A 17,944-nucleotide genomic window follows, 5' to 3' on the forward strand; every position below is an offset into this window, starting at 1 on the left:
CTACTGCTACAAATTCTTTAAAAGTGAGTTGCCATAGGTAATAGCTTCTGATATGCCAATCCATACCATGAAATTGTAGTTACATCACAATTATAGCAGGCCGAGATCGAATTTTTTTTAAATAAATGACGCATTCAAGTAGGTGAAAATATTCGTGTATTCACATTTGTAAATTGTGCTAATAAAATCATCGTACATACAAAAACTCTTAATTATTGATTCTCTCAATACTAAAGGTTGATAGCCAAGCCCTACTTATAGATATAGAATGTAAGTACTAATACATATTAATACATAATAAGAAACTTTCCACTTGGAAGCTGGTTAAAATTATATTGCCTACTGTAATTTTGCACATGTCCGCCTGTTTTTGGGTTTAACCGCCGGTTAGGATCGGTCGAGGATTAAGCTACTTCGATTAACGATTAGTTTTGGTTGCATTGGGTTCGGGTTTCTAGATGAGCTTGTGTCTGCCGAGGGAGGCCGTGTGCATGGGACTGCAGTTCTCGATGAGCATGGTCTGGCCCTCTCCAGTCGGCGATCCTCCACCCTTGTTGTTGTTGTTGTGATGAACCCTCTTCATGGGCCGCTTTCGTTCGATATCCGCACAGGGGTGCAGCTCCACGGTCTGCAGACTTTGGGCTCGTTGCAGCGACAGTCGGAGGGGTTTCTTGGGGGGAGTGGGTCTAGTGGTACGCGTCTCAGTCGCAGGCTTCGATTCGTTTTCGCTATCGAAATCCAGGGATTTTACACTCCTCATATCGCTAGGCAGGCGGGCTCGAAGTGTGTTCGACTCACTTTGTCGGGGCGTGTCACGGCGACGATCCAGTCTGGAATGGCAAAGAAGATCGGGGAGATTAGTCAGGAAAATGAAATCTATCTACCCATGAATTTCTGAAAGTGCGAATAACCTACCCATTGTAATGATTCAGGTGCTCCACACTGCGTGCGTGCGTGCTCATGAGATGGTCGCGATGCAGTTGTTGCTGTTGCTGGAGAGGATCTCTGGGGCGTTCCCGGTGCTGGCGATCCCGATGGCGCTCCTTCTCACGCCGATGGTGCTGCATATAGGCGGAATCGCTATTAATCGAGATCTTCGAGGCGGACAGCGACTTGGAGGGCATGGAGTACATGTGCGACAGTCGATCTCTCAAATCGATGTGGGTATTCTCCTTAATCAATGTTTTGGTTACATGTCCGGGAGGGGTTTGTGTGGAGGCCATGTCGTCACCCATCAGTTCGATGGGTTTGCCACCCACCAAAGTGGTAATATAGTTGCCGCGCTGGAAGATCAGCGGTTTCTCGGGCGGTGTTGATGGAGGTGATGATATGCTGATGCTAGTCACATGCTGAGATTGATTCGAGGATGTCTGCTGTGGATTTTGCTGTTGCTGCTGCTGCTGCTGGTGCGATGGATGATGCTCCTTGACTGTCTGTAGTTCCCGCACCTGCTCTTCAAGGTACGATATGCGATGCTGCAGCCTCATGTTGTTCTCCTTCTCCTGGTCGAGTTGCTTTTGTGGTATAGGTACGGACTTCTTGCGGAGTACCACCATCTGACACTTGCCAGAGTTTCCTACTTGCTTCTGCAGCTCTTCCTTGGATTTTCCGGTAACCAGTCGCCCGTTGATCTCCAAAATGCGATCGCCCTTGTACAAGCCATCGCCCTCTAAAGCCCATTCTACGTAGAAACCAGGCTGGTCTGTTCTCTGTTGAACTGCCCATCTTCCAGAGGTGGCATGCACGGCGTGCAGACTCAGGGAGACTCCAGAGCTGATGATGTTATAGAGGGTCTGGGCCTCGGGCTTGGACTTTTCCAGACGTGCCTGCAAGGCGCGAGCCTCCTCCACAATCGAGAGCATCTGGAGTTCTTCCCTGCCAAGTGCGTATTCCAATTCGGCTTGACGGATGCGGATGTCTATGTTGCTGTGGATAAAATAAAGTAATTATTAAATATCTTCAAACTAAATATTAAAACATTCTACTCACTCTGTGATGTCCAGCTTCTCTAGGGCGCTCTTCAGATTCTTGATCTTAATTCGCTTATTCTCCGCCTCCGTCTTCAGTCTGTTTAGTTTTTGCTCAGCCGCCGGCTTCTCAGACTCATCCAGCGGTGGTCCCGTGGGACGTGGCAGTTTGCCCAGACAAAGCTGGATACGCAGATTCTGGATGACAGCCTCCCGATCCTGGAGAGCCGAACGCAGTTCCTTGGATTCGCTGCGCGTCGATCGCGAGGAGAGAGTACCGCCCAGGGAGCCACCCTTGCGCCTTCTTCCGGTTGTGGAACAATGGGTAGAGGTGGTCGTGGTACTGGCAGTCTCCTGGTTCGTCTCTGCAGTCGAGTGCAGACTGTACTTGACGGCACTGCCACAACCCTTCGGATTGAGAATGGTCTGCAACAAAAGAAGGCGAACAAAGAGGTGAGTTTTTTAAGTTTATCTTATTAAGCACAGAAGTCAGGGAGTAAAATGAGTCTGTCATAGCTTGATCGTGATAAGATTATTATGATTATTTATTTAAAAGATTACAAATCTCTTTGAAACATTATTATATAAGCTGCGTATATAGTGTTAGCAGGGGTTGGAATTATTCCTTGGGTATATCGTACACTCCGCACTCTCGATTGGCGGGCAGCGAGGCATCTAAAAGTTATTAAACTTAGTATGAGACGTAGTACTTAATATATTGAGATTCCCACCTATTTTCTTGGGATATGGTAAATTAAGGTTTTCCATGATTTTGACAAACTCGTCAATATCCTTAGTCAGTCTGGGGTTATAACGCTTCTCCTCCCACACACTGCTTTCCATTTGACCTCTGGAAATGGCCGCCATTAGATATATATCACATAACTTCCCAGATCCCAACTCACTTATAGTCGTGCGCCGGATATATGCGGAAGTTCTCCGGGAGAGTGAAGATCTTGCTGTGCACATTCTCGTAGAGATTACGTGGGCAGCCTTCCTGGAAATCGGTGCGTCCACAGCCTCGGATCAGGAGAGTATCTCCGGTGAAGACACAACCCTGATCCTTGATCACATAGGTCATGCAGCCATTTGTGTGTCCCGGAGTGGCCAGAGCATCAATCACATGGGTGCCGAAATCTATGCGATCTCCCTCCTTCAGGTGGCGATCCGCCTTGGCTCCACTGGCGGCAGCAATCACAGATTGACACCCAGTTAGCTTCCTCAACCAGCCACTGCCCGTTATGTGATCCGCATGCATGTGTGTGTTGACTTGGGGAATGGGGAAATATTGTAGTGCCATGGTGAAATTATTATCCAATCATCTATCCATAGATGGAGATCTCTCTGACTTACTGGCATACTTCAGCTCAAAGCCCAGATCCTTGACCAGCTGGGCATCTCGTTTCGCCTGCTCCAAAACGGGATCAATGATCACGGCCTGCCCATTCTTCAGATCGGCCAGAAGGTAACTATAGGTGCTGCTTTCTCCGTCAAAAAGCTGAATGAAGGCTTGTCACTAGAATATTTCAACGTAGTTCATCCGATTACGTACTTGACGGAAGAAGAAGTCCGGAGAAAAGGGCTGGCGCTCCGGCAGGCTCATGGTTCCGAAAGAGCTCAGGGACCGGATGTTACTGACCAAGGTGGGGGGTTGGTTCGTTGATAGCCGCTTGAGGGCTGACAGCATACTGGATCCAACTATTCTCATTTTGGACTCGTATTTCTATCTGATTGAGGTTCGTATACGCGATAGGTACGCTTCGGGTGTAAATGTTTGCCTCGTGTAGATTTCTATTTACCCCTTAAATGCGATATTCGATTATTGTTGTTGCACTTTCTTATTCCTAGTTAATCACCATTGAGCTGGCTTATGGCACCTGATAAAGTTACTAATTTAATAAATTACTGATAATTGAGCACTTTTTTTGTTCCGATTACAGTCTTTTGATTATCACAAAATTTACACTTGATCAGAGGTAAAGTAAAGCATATCACTCGCGAAATGGTATTTGTAAACAAATAAAGGAGTATTCCGTACAAATTACTTAGTAATAAACAAAGTTTGCAGAACACAGAAAAATGAAAACAACACGGCACATCAGCTGAAGTGTTGAGTTCAACTGTGTTGAATTTGGGTGTGTTGCGGCAAGCTTTTGCAATGAGCTTTTGGGGAACCTGTTGCTTTGACGTAGCAAAAGCTTTCCGTCGCGACTACGTGATTAGCAAAATAAGCGTTTCAATGCCAATATGGCTGTTTATGGCTTATATCTAAACCTTTCAGATGTCATTGGTATGGGGATTACTTTGTAGGTTCACCCTAATTATCATCACATTACTATATCCAATAGTTGCATTGCAACTTTTTAATTATTTTTAATTTAATCAGCGAACTTGGACCTATTTTGGTGTACTGATTGTACGTTTTAAAGGATTTTCCAAATAATTGCTTGAATAGAAAACCCTATGGGGTTGCATTTTGAAACATTTTAATATTTTCTTTTTCTTGTGCTTTCAGCCAAAAGCCGTTACAAAGCCGCTTCTCAGCTGCATTTACTTATGAGCTCTTAAAAACTGCAACAACCACCTTCTTATCGCACTTTAGGCTTTCTTGCACCCCTTTGGTAACAACCCTTAGAAGTTGCAGTTGTTGAGAACGTTTTTTTTTTAAATTATTAAAAAGGGAAATCATTACAGGCCGGACATTGTCCACTACTCGGGGCGAACGTGAGAAATTCTTTGACCGCCGGATTTCGTTATAAATTTCTTGACTTTTCTCTCAGATCATAAATAAATTTGCATATCTTACGAGGTGAGTTGCATTCATTAACAGCTCGGGCTGGAAATCTTTTCAGTATTGGCGTTGAGTAATTGGAGTAATTTTGTGGAAGGAATTAATTGACCGTACATGGTTAGGTAAGGAAATCTGTCGAAAGCAGAAGGGTGCGGATTTCATAGGGTCTTTGAATAGGGAAAGAAAAGATATCGATTTCGTTTCGCTCTGCCTGCGATTACTTCACATTCGGTGGGAGCTGTTTGTTCAGCCATTTGGTTATGGCCAATTTGCTGTAACTATTTATAGTTGCTATTACCATTGATAAAACTCCCCCGAGAAAAAAAAACATGACTAAACACCTGATTCGCATCGATGCTGATGTTGATTTGTATTGTAACCCAAACGAAACATATTCGTCACTCACTTTTGCTTTCAATCATTTCGCTGCGAGTGAAAGTCGCATTGTGGTGGCTGACTTCTTTCTACTAATTTGCCAAGCAGCCATCATGTGTGGATCTAAAAAAATCTTTTTATTTTTGCAGTCACAAAGGCTTAGCGAGGAGGTTCAAATGGCCGAATGTTAAAGATTAGTGGGGTCATAAGCAACTCATTTCCATCGTATATTACTATGACTTTCTTCATCGCCCGAAAAAATGTGCAAAAGTTAGTCCATATTGCATTATATTCGCTTATAGGAAATTCAACGAACACGTGGAATTCTGCGTGTCTATTGAATTGTAATTTCTCTTTTCTCACACTTACCAATTCCACTCAACTTCCTCCACATATAAAACATACATACGAATATTCCCAGCCTGGCGATGCAATCTTTCACACATAATATCTGCTAAAAGTGTTTAGATACTCGAACTACCAATCGTTTGAATGCAATGGCTGGAGTGACTCTGCATTGTGGGCCGCGTGAAAGTGTTGCTTAAAAATGCATTCAAATGGATTTGCAATTAATTGTCGTAATTTGTTTTGAGCTCTTGTTCATATTTTATGCTGTTTTCAACGCTTTATTAATATGCATTTATTTGTGGATTTAATGAAATTGCGGCTGTACACTGTACAAACTCAAACTACTAGTTATAATAAGTATTAAAGTGGATTTAATAAATAGTAATCAATTAATAATCGCCTTTAGCTTCAGAGTCTAAAAATAAGTAACAAATCTTCGGCTTAAGTTATTCGCTTCTTTTTTATCTGGAATTCGCCTGCTTGTATCTGCGATTTATGTTTGCCCATTTGCGAATTTCGTTTTCGACAACTTTCTAGCGTGTAGCGATGCAAAGTATCTGGGCTGAGTGCTGCAGCTTTTGGCTAATGCCCGATGCTTGTTGGCCTGTGCGTGTCAATATCTAGTTAGCGTAGATAGCATTCGCGCACTTACATAATCGAATCAGACAAAGGGAGGGCGGGGCAGGCGGTTCGCAGCCAATGGATGTTGCATTAATTATGTTAGGTCTTATACAATATGTCTATGGGTGCATAGGTCTATGCTCCTCTTTTTATGTTTGCAATCGAGGGAACTTACCATGGAGGCGGACTTCTGTTTGGCGAAGGCGCGATGATGCGCGGAAATCGGTTCACTAACCACACTTCCAGTGTCCATGATGCAAAAGCCTCTTGGTCTTCGTTTACAGCTCTGAAATGGAGTAAAAGATACACAGACTTTAAGATGCAACCTCGATTTGAAGTGATATATGTTTTAAGGTGAACTTTAAACCCATCGCCAGCAGATGGACAGCCCCACAATTCAGTCCTAGACTTCAGCGCACTTCAAAGTCAGTTTAATTTCGCGTTCCGCTTGGCAAGGTAAAAACAATTGGGTTGCAATTTTCGGTTCGTCGGTTTTAACAACGTTACATTCCCGATTCGCTGAAGAGGCCTTAATAAGCCGATGGCACCCAGAACCTCCTTCCAGTTCCCATTTCATCAGTCATATGGCGGCAAAAGAAATGCGGCTCACATGCAAATGAGATGGTCACAAAAAAAAGAAAAGGGGTAAGAAAAACAACGCACTTTCGGTTGTTTAGGAGACCAACAAAGAAATGCATTCGATATGCAGATCTGCACAGCCGCAAGATACACACTCGCGATTGCGATTGTATCTGGCGGATGAGGTTGCATAGATCACATTACTTAATGTGCCGGCAAAGGCAACGGAGACTGCTCATTTCCCTCTTTTCTGGCTTTTCACTTGTTTGCCTTTTTTGTCTTTGTCGGCACTCGAAGACAAAGCACTTCATTCATACTGTAATTGTCATAGATACTTGTGACATACAAAATGTATCTCACAGGGCTAAGGGCCCAAACTCATACCGTTAGCTTGCTTTTTTATTGAGCGCTAAAAGAGAACAAGTTCTATGGAAAATCAGTTCCCAGTGGTTAGTTACAGATTTTCCATCCATTACAAATGAACTGCTAAGATTAAAGGCAAACTTTCGATGAGAACTCCATGAGCATATGAAAAAGCAATGATTGTTAATATATGTTTACACAAACATCTTCTTTTAACTTAAGGTCTAATACTTGTTAATACTTTAGCAGTACACGCCATTAGAAATTAATGTAATGGCCAAAGAACAGCTTCCTCTGTTCGAAGTCCATATCTCCAGCATCTGTTTGACATCGTACTGCTTAGCTCTGGGCTAGGGCTTGCGCCTTTTGCCTTTGAGATTAGCCAACGAAGTCATTAGTCTTTGAGAATAATTATCATGCTGTTTCTGCCGCGAGCAGAGTTCTACAAAACTTAGCTAAGAACTTCATCTACATCCCGCCTGGCCCCATCTTTTGGGGCCTATCTCTCGACTTGCGTGTTGGAGCAGGAAATAGGTAAAAGGCCGAGGGGGAACCTATGTTTTGGGTTAGCTTACCTTGCCCAATGTGGGCCTACCATTAATCTAATTTCGCTTTAATGCTTAATTGTGAAACGAAGAAGGGGGAAGACCTGCTTAGGGAGCTTTGAATGAGAACTCCGACGAGTACTCGCACATTAGCGACTGGATTTGAATCTATCTTTTCTGGCTGATTGTACTTTGCTAGAACGCTTTGCTAATGAGCTGAAATTATGGGGAACTAGGGAAAAGAATCTGTCAGGAATCTACAAAGTATCTGCCATCCGCCAAATTGCACCAGTGTCAGTTACAATTCTCAATTGGCTGTGGGAAAAGTCTGTCAACCGTGAAGATCGTTCAACTATACCCTCTTCAGCATACTAAACATATACACATGAGACCCAGCTTATATGCATGTAATTATTATTCTTCAATTTGCGTGCCCAGCTCAGAAGGGTTCCTCGTGTCTGTCTTCATATTTAATAGGAACGAGAGCAAGTGCAGCGAGACCCAAAGACCCTGGCTTCTTGCTCAGGTGCTTCCCAGGCCCGGGGCTTCAGCATGTGGGCGCTGAAACCGCTGAGGCGCAACCAGACCAAGAACAAGTACTTGTACTCCGTAATCAAGTTATTAGGGAGGGTTACGTGAGGGGGCCGCATGGGTTGGAAACCTATATAATTAAACAAATTTCGAGTCAGCTACAGCAAGTGATCTAAATTTATAGTTGAAGCTAATTAAATATAGCTTTAAGCACCAGGGGGAATGCTTAAGCCAAGTTACACAAATGTTTAGTATTCATTTTGTGAGCTGACTTCAAACCACTTTGAAAGACCATACATATACACAATAGTAGTTTCATAATAATTTGCGGTTTGACCAAATATCTTTGAGCAAATAAAGCACTTTTAGATCCCACACATCTTGCCTCCTCACGCTACCATCTCTATTAGCCAAAGCACAGAGTTAAACCCTGTAATCATTTCCATTTGGACTTCATTTATGTTGTGTGCGTTTCCGGCGTTTCTGCCAAGTTCTTCTAACTTCTAGAGGAGTGAAACTGACAAAAAGCCGAGTTTATGAAGCAATTTGACTCAAGGTAGCGCAACAATGTTCACCACTCAAGAACAAGCTGCGAATTGCGGTATTACTGTTACTCCTAAATTCAACTTGCAAATTGCATTTTCGATGCTGATGGCCACGCAAGTGGAACGATGTCCAGCGATTTTTTTTTATCTGTCAAGTGAAACTTGTTCAAATGCGATTTTTCCGGTCTAGCCGGGGGAATCTCTCACGAAATGACCCAAAAAGCAGCGAAATGGTGACAAGTTTATTCAGCTTTTGATCATTTCTCTGCGGCAGCGAATGATATTGATGTCACCAAGGTCCCGCGGGATCAGGGGACTTAACTCGAATTCAAACGGGGATTTCGCTTGCTATAAATTCCAATCAGCAGAGATCTCGATCTCGATCTCGGATCTTCAATTAGCCATATATCAAATGCATTCCGTTCGGATGTCGACAGTTTGCTGCGCGTATGCTAAAATCTTCTGCCCACACAGCGAATGCTGGATTTTATGTAAATTGAATAGCTTGAAAATCAAATCAAATTTCTGTCTATCTCACGGGGGGCGTTGCCAGCCCCGCCCCTCTGCTGTTACTTGCTTACTATTAATACTCTTTCAAGCGCGCCTACAAAATTGTTGCGAGATGAGCTCAGTGCGCGCCCACAATTTGTTGGAACAATGCAAAAGTATTTTGCTCAATTACTTAAATGGAGATGACACCTGGTTCTAATATATATATAGTTGTTTATATATACGCGTAATAACTTGATTCGAAGCTCTGTTACGCCTGGTTTAATGCAAATGGAAAAAGCCAACGGCTTGTGCGCTGTTAGAACTAGCAGATAAGGCCGCTGTTAATTTTTTCCAGCTGTTAGAAGCGTTCTGACGGCGGTAATGGGTATTGCGCTTTGGCCAGCGTTTTAACAGAGCCTCTTTAGCTCAGTGGCAGAGCACTGGTCTTGTAAACCAGGGGTCGTGAGTTCAATCCTCACAGGAGGCATTTGTAACGAAATTATATTTTTATTTTATTTTCGTATTTCATACGACAAGGTTGAAACAATTATCAAAATTAACTTAATTCAGTTTCACTAACATTTTGGCGTTATAATTACCTTTATGAATAAATATTTGCCCCCCGGGCTTGCCGCCAAATAAGGTTTGTTTTTGTTATTTACGAACAACGTGGTTTTCCTATAAACCTTAACCCTGCTTAGTTTGTAGTTTCCCAACACCTGCAGCTTGTCTGTTCGAGTTATTTACGAGCTGAAATATTTCTCTTGGCACTAACACACAGCGGCTGCTCACAAATTAGCCCAGCTTGACAATTGGCCTGGCTTGTCGGGCATTATAATGTGTGCACAAGTGTCACAAGCGCAGCCCCGACATTGATAATTTTAATCGCCCCGGAGGCTGCTCACTACATGGCCAACCCAATGGACCAGACTGGGCTGAGATGGCCCCACAACTGGCCAAGAATATGCTTAATGGACTTGACATAAATATGGAAATTTCTTTGTTTTGGGGTTTATATCTTTCTTTTTGTCTTTCAACTCTGAGAGACTTCTGAAGAAAAGGTCGTTGGTTTGTTTATTTGGCGAGCAGTTCTAATAAACTTTTTATTATATCATAGACGGGAAAAATGCTTTGTTCTCATTTTTAATAAATTGATTTTCAGCTTTATATTTCTATCATTTGAACAACAGACCAGCTTAATAAGAAATTATTTAAAATATCTGCGCGACTTGATGTATATATTACGAAACGGCTCAGACTTTTGTTTGATAATTAGGTTAAAGAACTTGTTTCGGTCCATATGCAGTATACAGTCATGAAATTGACCCCAAGTTCACCACCAAAACATATAGATTTCCATTGCTTGTTTGCGGAGTGATCACTGTACGGGCTGTGTGCTGTGCAGCTGTTGCCATTTCAGCTGATAATTGCCCATCATTTTCAGTGGGCAATTAGTCTCGGGCATATTTTTCCACAGAGTGTGTATTTATCGTTCACACTTAGAACGTCAGCTGTCTTTAGACCGAGATGCAGATTGGGGTCGCGAAAGTCTGCGCACTGGACAAATCACTTATGCAAATCAATTCTAGAAAGTCGGCCTGCGATTAGGCGCTATAAGAAAGTGCAAATTGCCCTGGTCAGATGATCGGAAATACGATCGAAACGAAAGCGAAATCGATGCGGATAGTTTTGCCTTGGTTTATTTTGAGAAGATGAAGAGATTTGCAGCTCTCGTTTTAATTGTTACAGCGCCTCTTTGAATGAAAGTGAAAACCGCAACCGAAACAGTTACCCCGAATAGTCAACAATCGCAGGTCGGTCGACGATGTATGCAAAGTTATCTAGCCAAATCTCGGCTTTCTATTCCCACTTAATGGTTGAAGAAGACGAAACAAAAGTCAGCATAAATGCGTTGATGCACCTCAGTCCACACATGGGCGAGAAATCACGACATGAAGCCCACATAAAAATAAAATACAGTCATTCGAAAATTAGCATAACCAACAAATACCCGAAAAACAAACTCTGATTAGGTTGTTAGCATTGAAAAAATCGAGAAACAGACAAAAGTCACAGACGAGCGGCCAAAAGAATCCGAAGAATATGTAAATGACACTCTAGAGACCCCAAAGACATCCTGCCGATAAAGGGTTTGGCATTTCAATGAAGAAATGGAAGCGGAGAATACATTTCGACTGAGAGGGCGATCAATTGTTATTCAAATGCAGCCAGTGACTCCCAAAAGGAAATATCTAATTAAAATTAATGACAAAAGCGAGATGGGTGAGATACAGCCGAACAAACAGAACCTGCCACTGCATTTGAGCCACGATTCGAAAGGGGTCTGTAGAACGTATTAGAATCGCAGATTGTGATTCAACCGCAAAATTCTCAGACGTAATTATATATATGGTCGGTCGGTTAGAGATCGAGTCATTTTTGACTGATTGATTGTGGCTGCTTTGAGGAATTCTATTAGAAATTCGAACCTAATTTTTTTGTATTCTACGACCAGACTTTGAACTTGATTGTGGCATAATGAGCAAAAAACATGCTATTTACTGCCTTATCTGCGCCTCATCAACAAACCAAATCGCGTTTTAATAGGCGCCTGACTAACTAATTTATTTTCGAGCCTTCAATTTTCCCTGCCGCTTTTGTTATGATAGGAAAGAGTTATACAACAGCTCGAAAGTTCCTCCATATTCAGATATCAGAATCGTTTTTCGAGGGGATTATGCAAGACAAATTCCGAGTAAATATGAGGAGCGGCCTTCTGAAGATCAAAAAACCAACGAGATAAATTGCCCCATCATCATTATTGTTTTGTCTGCGACGACCCCGTTTGCTCTAAAGAGGCCGCACTGTATTTTAGAATGCAACCATTGAACGCTGCTTAACCTTTCGCTTTCCGCAAGTGATTTTCGCTCTTCATTTGCTGCCATTGTTATGGGCGATGAAAACTACTTACCAGCTTAAAGTAGCACGGATCCCAGTTAAAAGTCAACCGATAACTCTGAACAATGGCAATGTGCGCGAATCAATGGCAACATTTCATTTCATTGCATTTGATTGGATTGGTTTGGCGGAGGGAGGGAAGCCACAATTTGGTGTATTGTATTGTGCGAATTATTTACACTTGGGACACAAATCAATGATGTCAATGCTTAAATCGATTGTGTTTGAAACCGCATCGAAACCGTTGCTAAAACGCGATCGGCACATTTAGTTTTAATTTTTTTGGTTAATTATTTCCGTTTGCAGCGACTTAATAACTCATACTATTTCCTCTGTGCACTTCCTCTGTTTATGCAGGATGCAGGAAATTTGCTTTCAAATGGGCCAGGTAAACAAGTAAACAAAACGCACAAATCCACGTAGGTTCAGGTTGATTGAAGGAAGGTCCACGAATTCACGCAGGCGCAGGCTAATCACAAAATCGGCTTCGGATTACACAGAGAGTGCGCGCACAACCGATCGCGTCGACGATTGGATGAAGTCTGAACATCGTGACTTTAGCGGCAGACGGGCATTACATGAAGCCGCTCTCTCGGCTTTCCACTCTCCGGCTCTCACCGCTGCACCCTCTCTGTTTGTTTGTCGGTGTTGTACGGATTTGCTAATAAGGAATAGCTAAATAGCTGAAAAGGTCTGTGTACAAATAGACAAATATGAAATTGTGCGTAAAAAAATTGAGATAGATATCTAAATTGAAATATTATTAGGTGGGTCAAAAAAAATTTCTAAAATTGTAACCTCCCCAAATTGAAGAAGGGCTTCTATGTTATGCCAAAGACATATATATATATATTATATTATACTCATATGTACAATGTATATCCATTTTTAGCTCAAAAGTAGCTAGGTGTGTTGAGCTGGTGGTGGGTGAGAGAGTGAGAGAGCGGTTCTGTAGAGCGAGTACTGGCGAAGTGCACTGGTCCCTGGATTTGTATTTATTGGGTTATAGTTGGTGCGACCGAGACGCTGCGATCGTAATGGGTAAGATGGGTAGTGGTAATAGAGTTCCAGTGCATTGAACTCCACTCCCTCGATTTTCGGTGGGTGTCTTGGCTATTTTGACAGCTGCCGCTGCATCTGAGATTTTACTATGCAGCGATATGTATCTTAAACTGCTCATTTGCCTGCTGATGCAGTTGCATCACCGAGATCGGCGTCATCGACATATGGCACTCGGTTTATATAGTGCCCTCTATCTGCCCTTTATCTTAGGCGCTTCGGTCCGATGAGTTCGCTCGTGCGCAAAGTCAATTAAAATGATCACAACAATCCCGAAAAAAAAACCCTTTGCCCTGTGCCGAGGGTAAAATGCGCATGCGTAGGGGTTGATGGCGTTGATTGTATTTCCCTTCATTAAATGCAGCCCAAAATAGATACACAACAGAGCCGAAATTCAAGAGCGGGCATAAATCAAAATTAAACAAAAATTAAAACAGGAAATAAAGGATTACGCATGCGCCTCTCGTGCGCTTCAAGTGCGCCATATTTTAACCCTCTGCCCGCCTAATTGCGAAACTTTCTGCGGGCTGATATCGTTTCGATTAGCTAATGTGAGGCAGGGCCACTGGCTATAAATCAAATCTTGCGAGTGAAATGTGCTTTACCGTTAGACCGAGTCTATTACCAAATCTGAAAGCGGATGACTGCTCATTTCCATACGCGTTTGTGACTTCAGTCTTTCGTTTCTTCAGCGAACCAAGACAAAAGACCCAGAATGCGGAGAATCGAAGAGATATTCGTTGCCTGTCGAATAATAAAAACGAAAAAAAAGAAACACTTCCTCTCCGAAAAGAAAAACAAAGGAAAATCACTTGACGCTGTCAGTTACGCGAAGCCACTTTTTATGGTTTTTCATCCCGAACAAAATAAACAACGACACGACAGAAAAAAAAAGAAACGAAGACCGCAAGTGGCTGGAAAAACTAAACTTGCCTTGGGTTTCCCTCGCTTTTCCGAGAATAAGATTGAGTCGGGATTTGGGATCGGCTCTGTAATTGAGGATGAGGTCGGGGCCAAAGGCCAGGCCAAACATTATAAACTCGAACATTTTGTGGCACTTGAAAAATGGAAAAACCGAGGGAGAGCCCTGTTTTTCGTAATTTATGCCAAGTGGATGAGATTTCAATGGCCGAACAAGTAGCCGCTTGCAACCTCAATTAAAACCGAATTTATGCCATCATAAAGAAAACATTGCGTCGCGCTACCTGGACGCACTTTCCACTGCCGATCCTCGTTTTTCCACGTTTCCTTAGAGGTGTGCGTGTCCATGGAGCATTTCCAAGATCGCGAGACGACATAAATGGTCTCACCAGCTAACGAGCAATGGGAGCGGAACTAGATCGCGTTTTTGGAGCGCCTAAAAGTCCTTGCACAGGTGACAGGTGCTATCGATTTAGGGCAACGCGCTAATTTAGTGTGCACATTGCGCAGGGAAATGAAGAATTTTAAAAGAAGAAGAAGAAGGTTTAAACTAAGGGTTACTATCACGCAACCCCATTAAAACATAGTTTCCTGTGAGGTACTTTTATTATGGTTTTACATAAGAATAGAGCATGGGGGTTAACAAAACATTATGTATCTTATCACATGTGCATAAAATGGCAGATATGTATCTTATAGGTTGCTCTCAATGGTTGGAAATTGACATTCCACGCAGTTATTATTGTTTTAAGCTGGGTTTCGACCAGGCTTAATCCTAGTGCGCTTCATATTTAAAAATGTCATAAAATCTAGCTATTTGTACTATTTTCACATGAAGATCACAGTTTATAAAGCTTCCAAAAAAGTGGAACTCCCACGCAACCCCAGGACAACCTGGGACAGTTGGATGCCTCCTGTGAGGATTGAACTCACGACCCCTGGTTTACAAGACCAGTGCTCTGCCACTGAGCTAAAGAGGCTCGCGTTTTTAGCGCGCCCCAGAAGCGAATTTCAACCGCTGGGTGAGAGCTTGGCTTGCACCGTACGGTTACTATATCTTTGTATCTGCTCGAAGAACACAAAAGATAGCTGTCGCAGAACAAGAACATATGTTGACACAGTTGGAGCTGCTCTCGTTCTTGTTCCATTGCTGTCATCGAGCTGATAAATGCTTTCAAAGGCAATTAAGAGAAATGGCAGTGGAAAGGTGGAGTGAATTGGAGATGGAGGCACAAGGTCAGGCCGACCGGATATTAATTTCACAAAAATTACACACATTCAGCGGATAATCAACATTAAGATCGGCTCTTGGGCGCCGCGCTTCAGTGGCCCATGACAATTAGGGTCAAAAGAAAGAAAATTCGGCAGCCTGTTCACCTGTTGCCAAGATGGAGCCATTAGGGCCTCCCTGAAAGCCCAGTCGACATGCTTGATGAGCAAATATTTTCACATCATCATTTTGATTACCACGCATCTGCGAGATACACACAACACATATACATTTGTGTTGAGTGCAGTTCGATTTCAGTTTCGAGGCAGCAGTGCGTGCAAAATGGATCAACGATCTTTGCGCTCCGCTACCAGCTCAAAATCAACTGCGGTTCGGGTCGGCACTTTTCCCTAGAAACTACGATCGATTAGGTTCCATATGTTGACCCTAAAATCGAAGATCTTACACACACTCACGCACAGCAGGATCGGGCCAGGAAAAGACGAGCAACTGTCGCGTGCTGAGTTGTAAAATTTTAACAGCTGCTCTTAATGTGTCGGGGGATAGATAAATTGCCTAAAATTACCCAAGGTGCCCAAATTGCCAACAAATCGCATTAAAACGAGCACAGCTAAACCGCAAAAAGGATTTGCTATAGGCATTAAGCTGACTAATACTCCCCGTCTCTGTTTTTTGTTACCAATCAATCCGAAAAGTGTCAGGCAATAACAATGGGCACAAAAAAATTGGGTAAAAAATTGCCTGATTTAGTGTAAAATTGCTGAAAAAAGAGACGCCAGAGAGAAATATGAGGCTAATACGCGCTGACAGGCAAAGGACATTACATCAATGGCACCGTCGTCATTAGCATCCCCAAAAAGGATCGCAGATAAAGCAAAAAACTGCATATAACCAACGGGGGGAGGGGGGTTTGTAGAGGGAATCCGCTCGAGGCAATTCGTCACAGTCTGTCACTTCGCATCCTCAACCCCTCGCACCAATCAATCTCAGGTTGTAACTGTATTACGAACGGCTGCTGGATGTAACAGCTTATGATCCCGACCTAAATCGAGATCCTGCGCATGCGCCACGTGCCTTTGCCGCTCTCCCCCTTTTTCCCACTCCCTTTTGGCCAGCTGCCGCCGCCGACGCCGCTGCTCTTCATCGCAATTGGGATTTTCAACCCCCTCATCGGCTTGAAAATTCATTTCATTTAGCTTTTGTTTTCCACTTGAGCTGAAGCACTTTCCATTGTTTGCCTTTGTAAACACACACATTGCAGTGCATTTTGGTTCGTGTTTTGCTTTCTTTTCGTCTATTTTTTATTATTTTTAGTTTTTAATTAATTTGAACTGATTTCGGTCTGAAGAGTTTTCCACGCAATGCGTTTACGCTAATGGAACTCAAATTGAATTAAGGCTTTTTGTGCACTTCCATTGACCCTAGCGACATTTTCAGCGAAGAAAGAGGGGAACTCATGTGGTGAAGGGGGTTATTGGTTGATCGGGAAACGCATAAAGAAGTCAGAAATCACTGAGAAGAAAATTCTCGCGAAGAAAATGTTTGTACTTCCATTGAAGTGCAGCCGAAAGAGTTGAATGAAAATTCAAGCAGAGTATTTAATTGAAATTTGATTCCTTCCGTTGATGGACAAGTGACGGCTCAGGAAAAAGTACAATGAAAGGCACATTTGGAAAACCCCAAATCAATGAGTGTTGATTGAAAATCTGAGTGAATGAGTGCTTTGCCTATTTCAATCACACATACATCACAACTATTGAAAAATTTCTTTATTTATACACTTTATCGTTTGTGAAGAATTGCAATAGCACTGCCCGCCTTAAAATTGAATTCAAATCTCATGTTCCAAAACTTTTCCCAGAAAAACAAAGTTAAATCAATATTTTATTTCCATCTAATCTTTAAGTCAGCATTGACTTTATTGTCACAAATTTGTTAAAGCAGGGTCTTCGGTGTGATTTACCTTCGCTGAAATCATTAAAGATTAAGACAAGGAAAAACGAAATGGTCCAGATCATCGACTATAAAATACCCATTACTCCGATAGTTAGAGTGGCAAAGAAGAAATTTCAAAATTTGATGGGCTTACAGAAATAAAAATAAAATTAAAAATATAATAAAATTAAAAGGAATCAAAACATTTTTCAAAGCTGTTACGCATCCCTTGTAATTGGAATCCCACCTCAGTGCGAATACATAATATCAACGAATCTATTATACCCTTAGCCCAACTAATAAAGGGTATTATAATCTTACAAATCAGCCAAAAGTTGTATATCGGTCGAAAACAACTTGATTCCGATCACTTTGGACCTTAATTTATTTAAATGCTTATCCGATCGTTCAAAATTAATTAAGTGGCACACTTTAATTTGCATAAAAACCAACTTGGCACATAAACAACGAATAAGCCCCAGCTGGCAATCAAGTACAAGATCCAAAAAATCCATTTTCAAGACTTTTCAGACAATGGCCAAAAAGCAAAAGTCTGTTATAAATTATTTATGACGTTTTCCAAATGTCAACAGCCAAATGCGTCGCCCACCAAATGACATTTGACGGCAATTGAAATGCATGTGGCTTAGGAGAGAAAAATGGTTTTTAATTATTTTAGCAGC

At 42.3% G+C, this 17,944-nt stretch overlaps 2 protein-coding genes and 2 non-coding genes across 4 annotated transcripts; 1 reads left to right on the forward strand and 3 right to left on the reverse strand.

The window, feature by feature from the left end:
- Positions 1 to 139: 139 nt before the first annotated feature.
- LOC6733998 lies at positions 140 to 12,690 on the reverse strand. The gene is made up of 5 exons (XM_016182290.3): positions 12,129 to 12,690; positions 6,278 to 6,388; positions 1,990 to 2,393; positions 916 to 1,926; positions 140 to 830 (listed from the first exon to the last, which is right to left on the reverse strand). The coding sequence occupies exons 2-5, from the start codon at positions 6,353 to 6,355 to the stop codon at positions 455 to 457; spliced, it is 1,869 nt and encodes a 622-aa protein (XP_016027028.1). The 5' UTR covers positions 6,356 to 6,388; positions 12,129 to 12,690; the 3' UTR covers positions 140 to 454.
- Positions 2,485 to 4,113, reverse strand: LOC27208216 (persulfide dioxygenase ETHE1, mitochondrial). Its single transcript, XM_016183826.3, has 5 exons — positions 3,520 to 4,113; positions 3,321 to 3,465; positions 2,873 to 3,236; positions 2,699 to 2,817; positions 2,485 to 2,642 (listed from the first exon to the last, which is right to left on the reverse strand). Exons 1-5 carry the CDS (start codon positions 3,673 to 3,675, stop codon positions 2,587 to 2,589), a joined length of 840 nt encoding a protein of 279 aa, XP_016027029.1. The 5' UTR covers positions 3,676 to 4,113; the 3' UTR covers positions 2,485 to 2,586.
- Positions 9,573 to 9,644, forward strand: Trnat-ugu. Its single transcript has one exon. It is a non-coding gene; the product is annotated as a tRNA-Thr (tRNA).
- Positions 12,691 to 15,003: 2,313 nt separating the features above from the next.
- Positions 15,004 to 15,075, reverse strand: Trnat-ugu. The gene has a single exon. It is a non-coding gene; the product is annotated as a tRNA-Thr (tRNA).
- Positions 15,076 to 17,944: the final 2,869 nt, after the last annotated feature.

The sequence above is a fragment of the Drosophila simulans genome, chromosome 2R (genome assembly GCF_016746395.2).
Source record: "Drosophila simulans strain w501 chromosome 2R, Prin_Dsim_3.1, whole genome shotgun sequence".
In the NCBI taxonomy this organism is placed as follows: Eukaryota; Metazoa; Arthropoda; class Insecta; order Diptera; family Drosophilidae; genus Drosophila; species Drosophila simulans.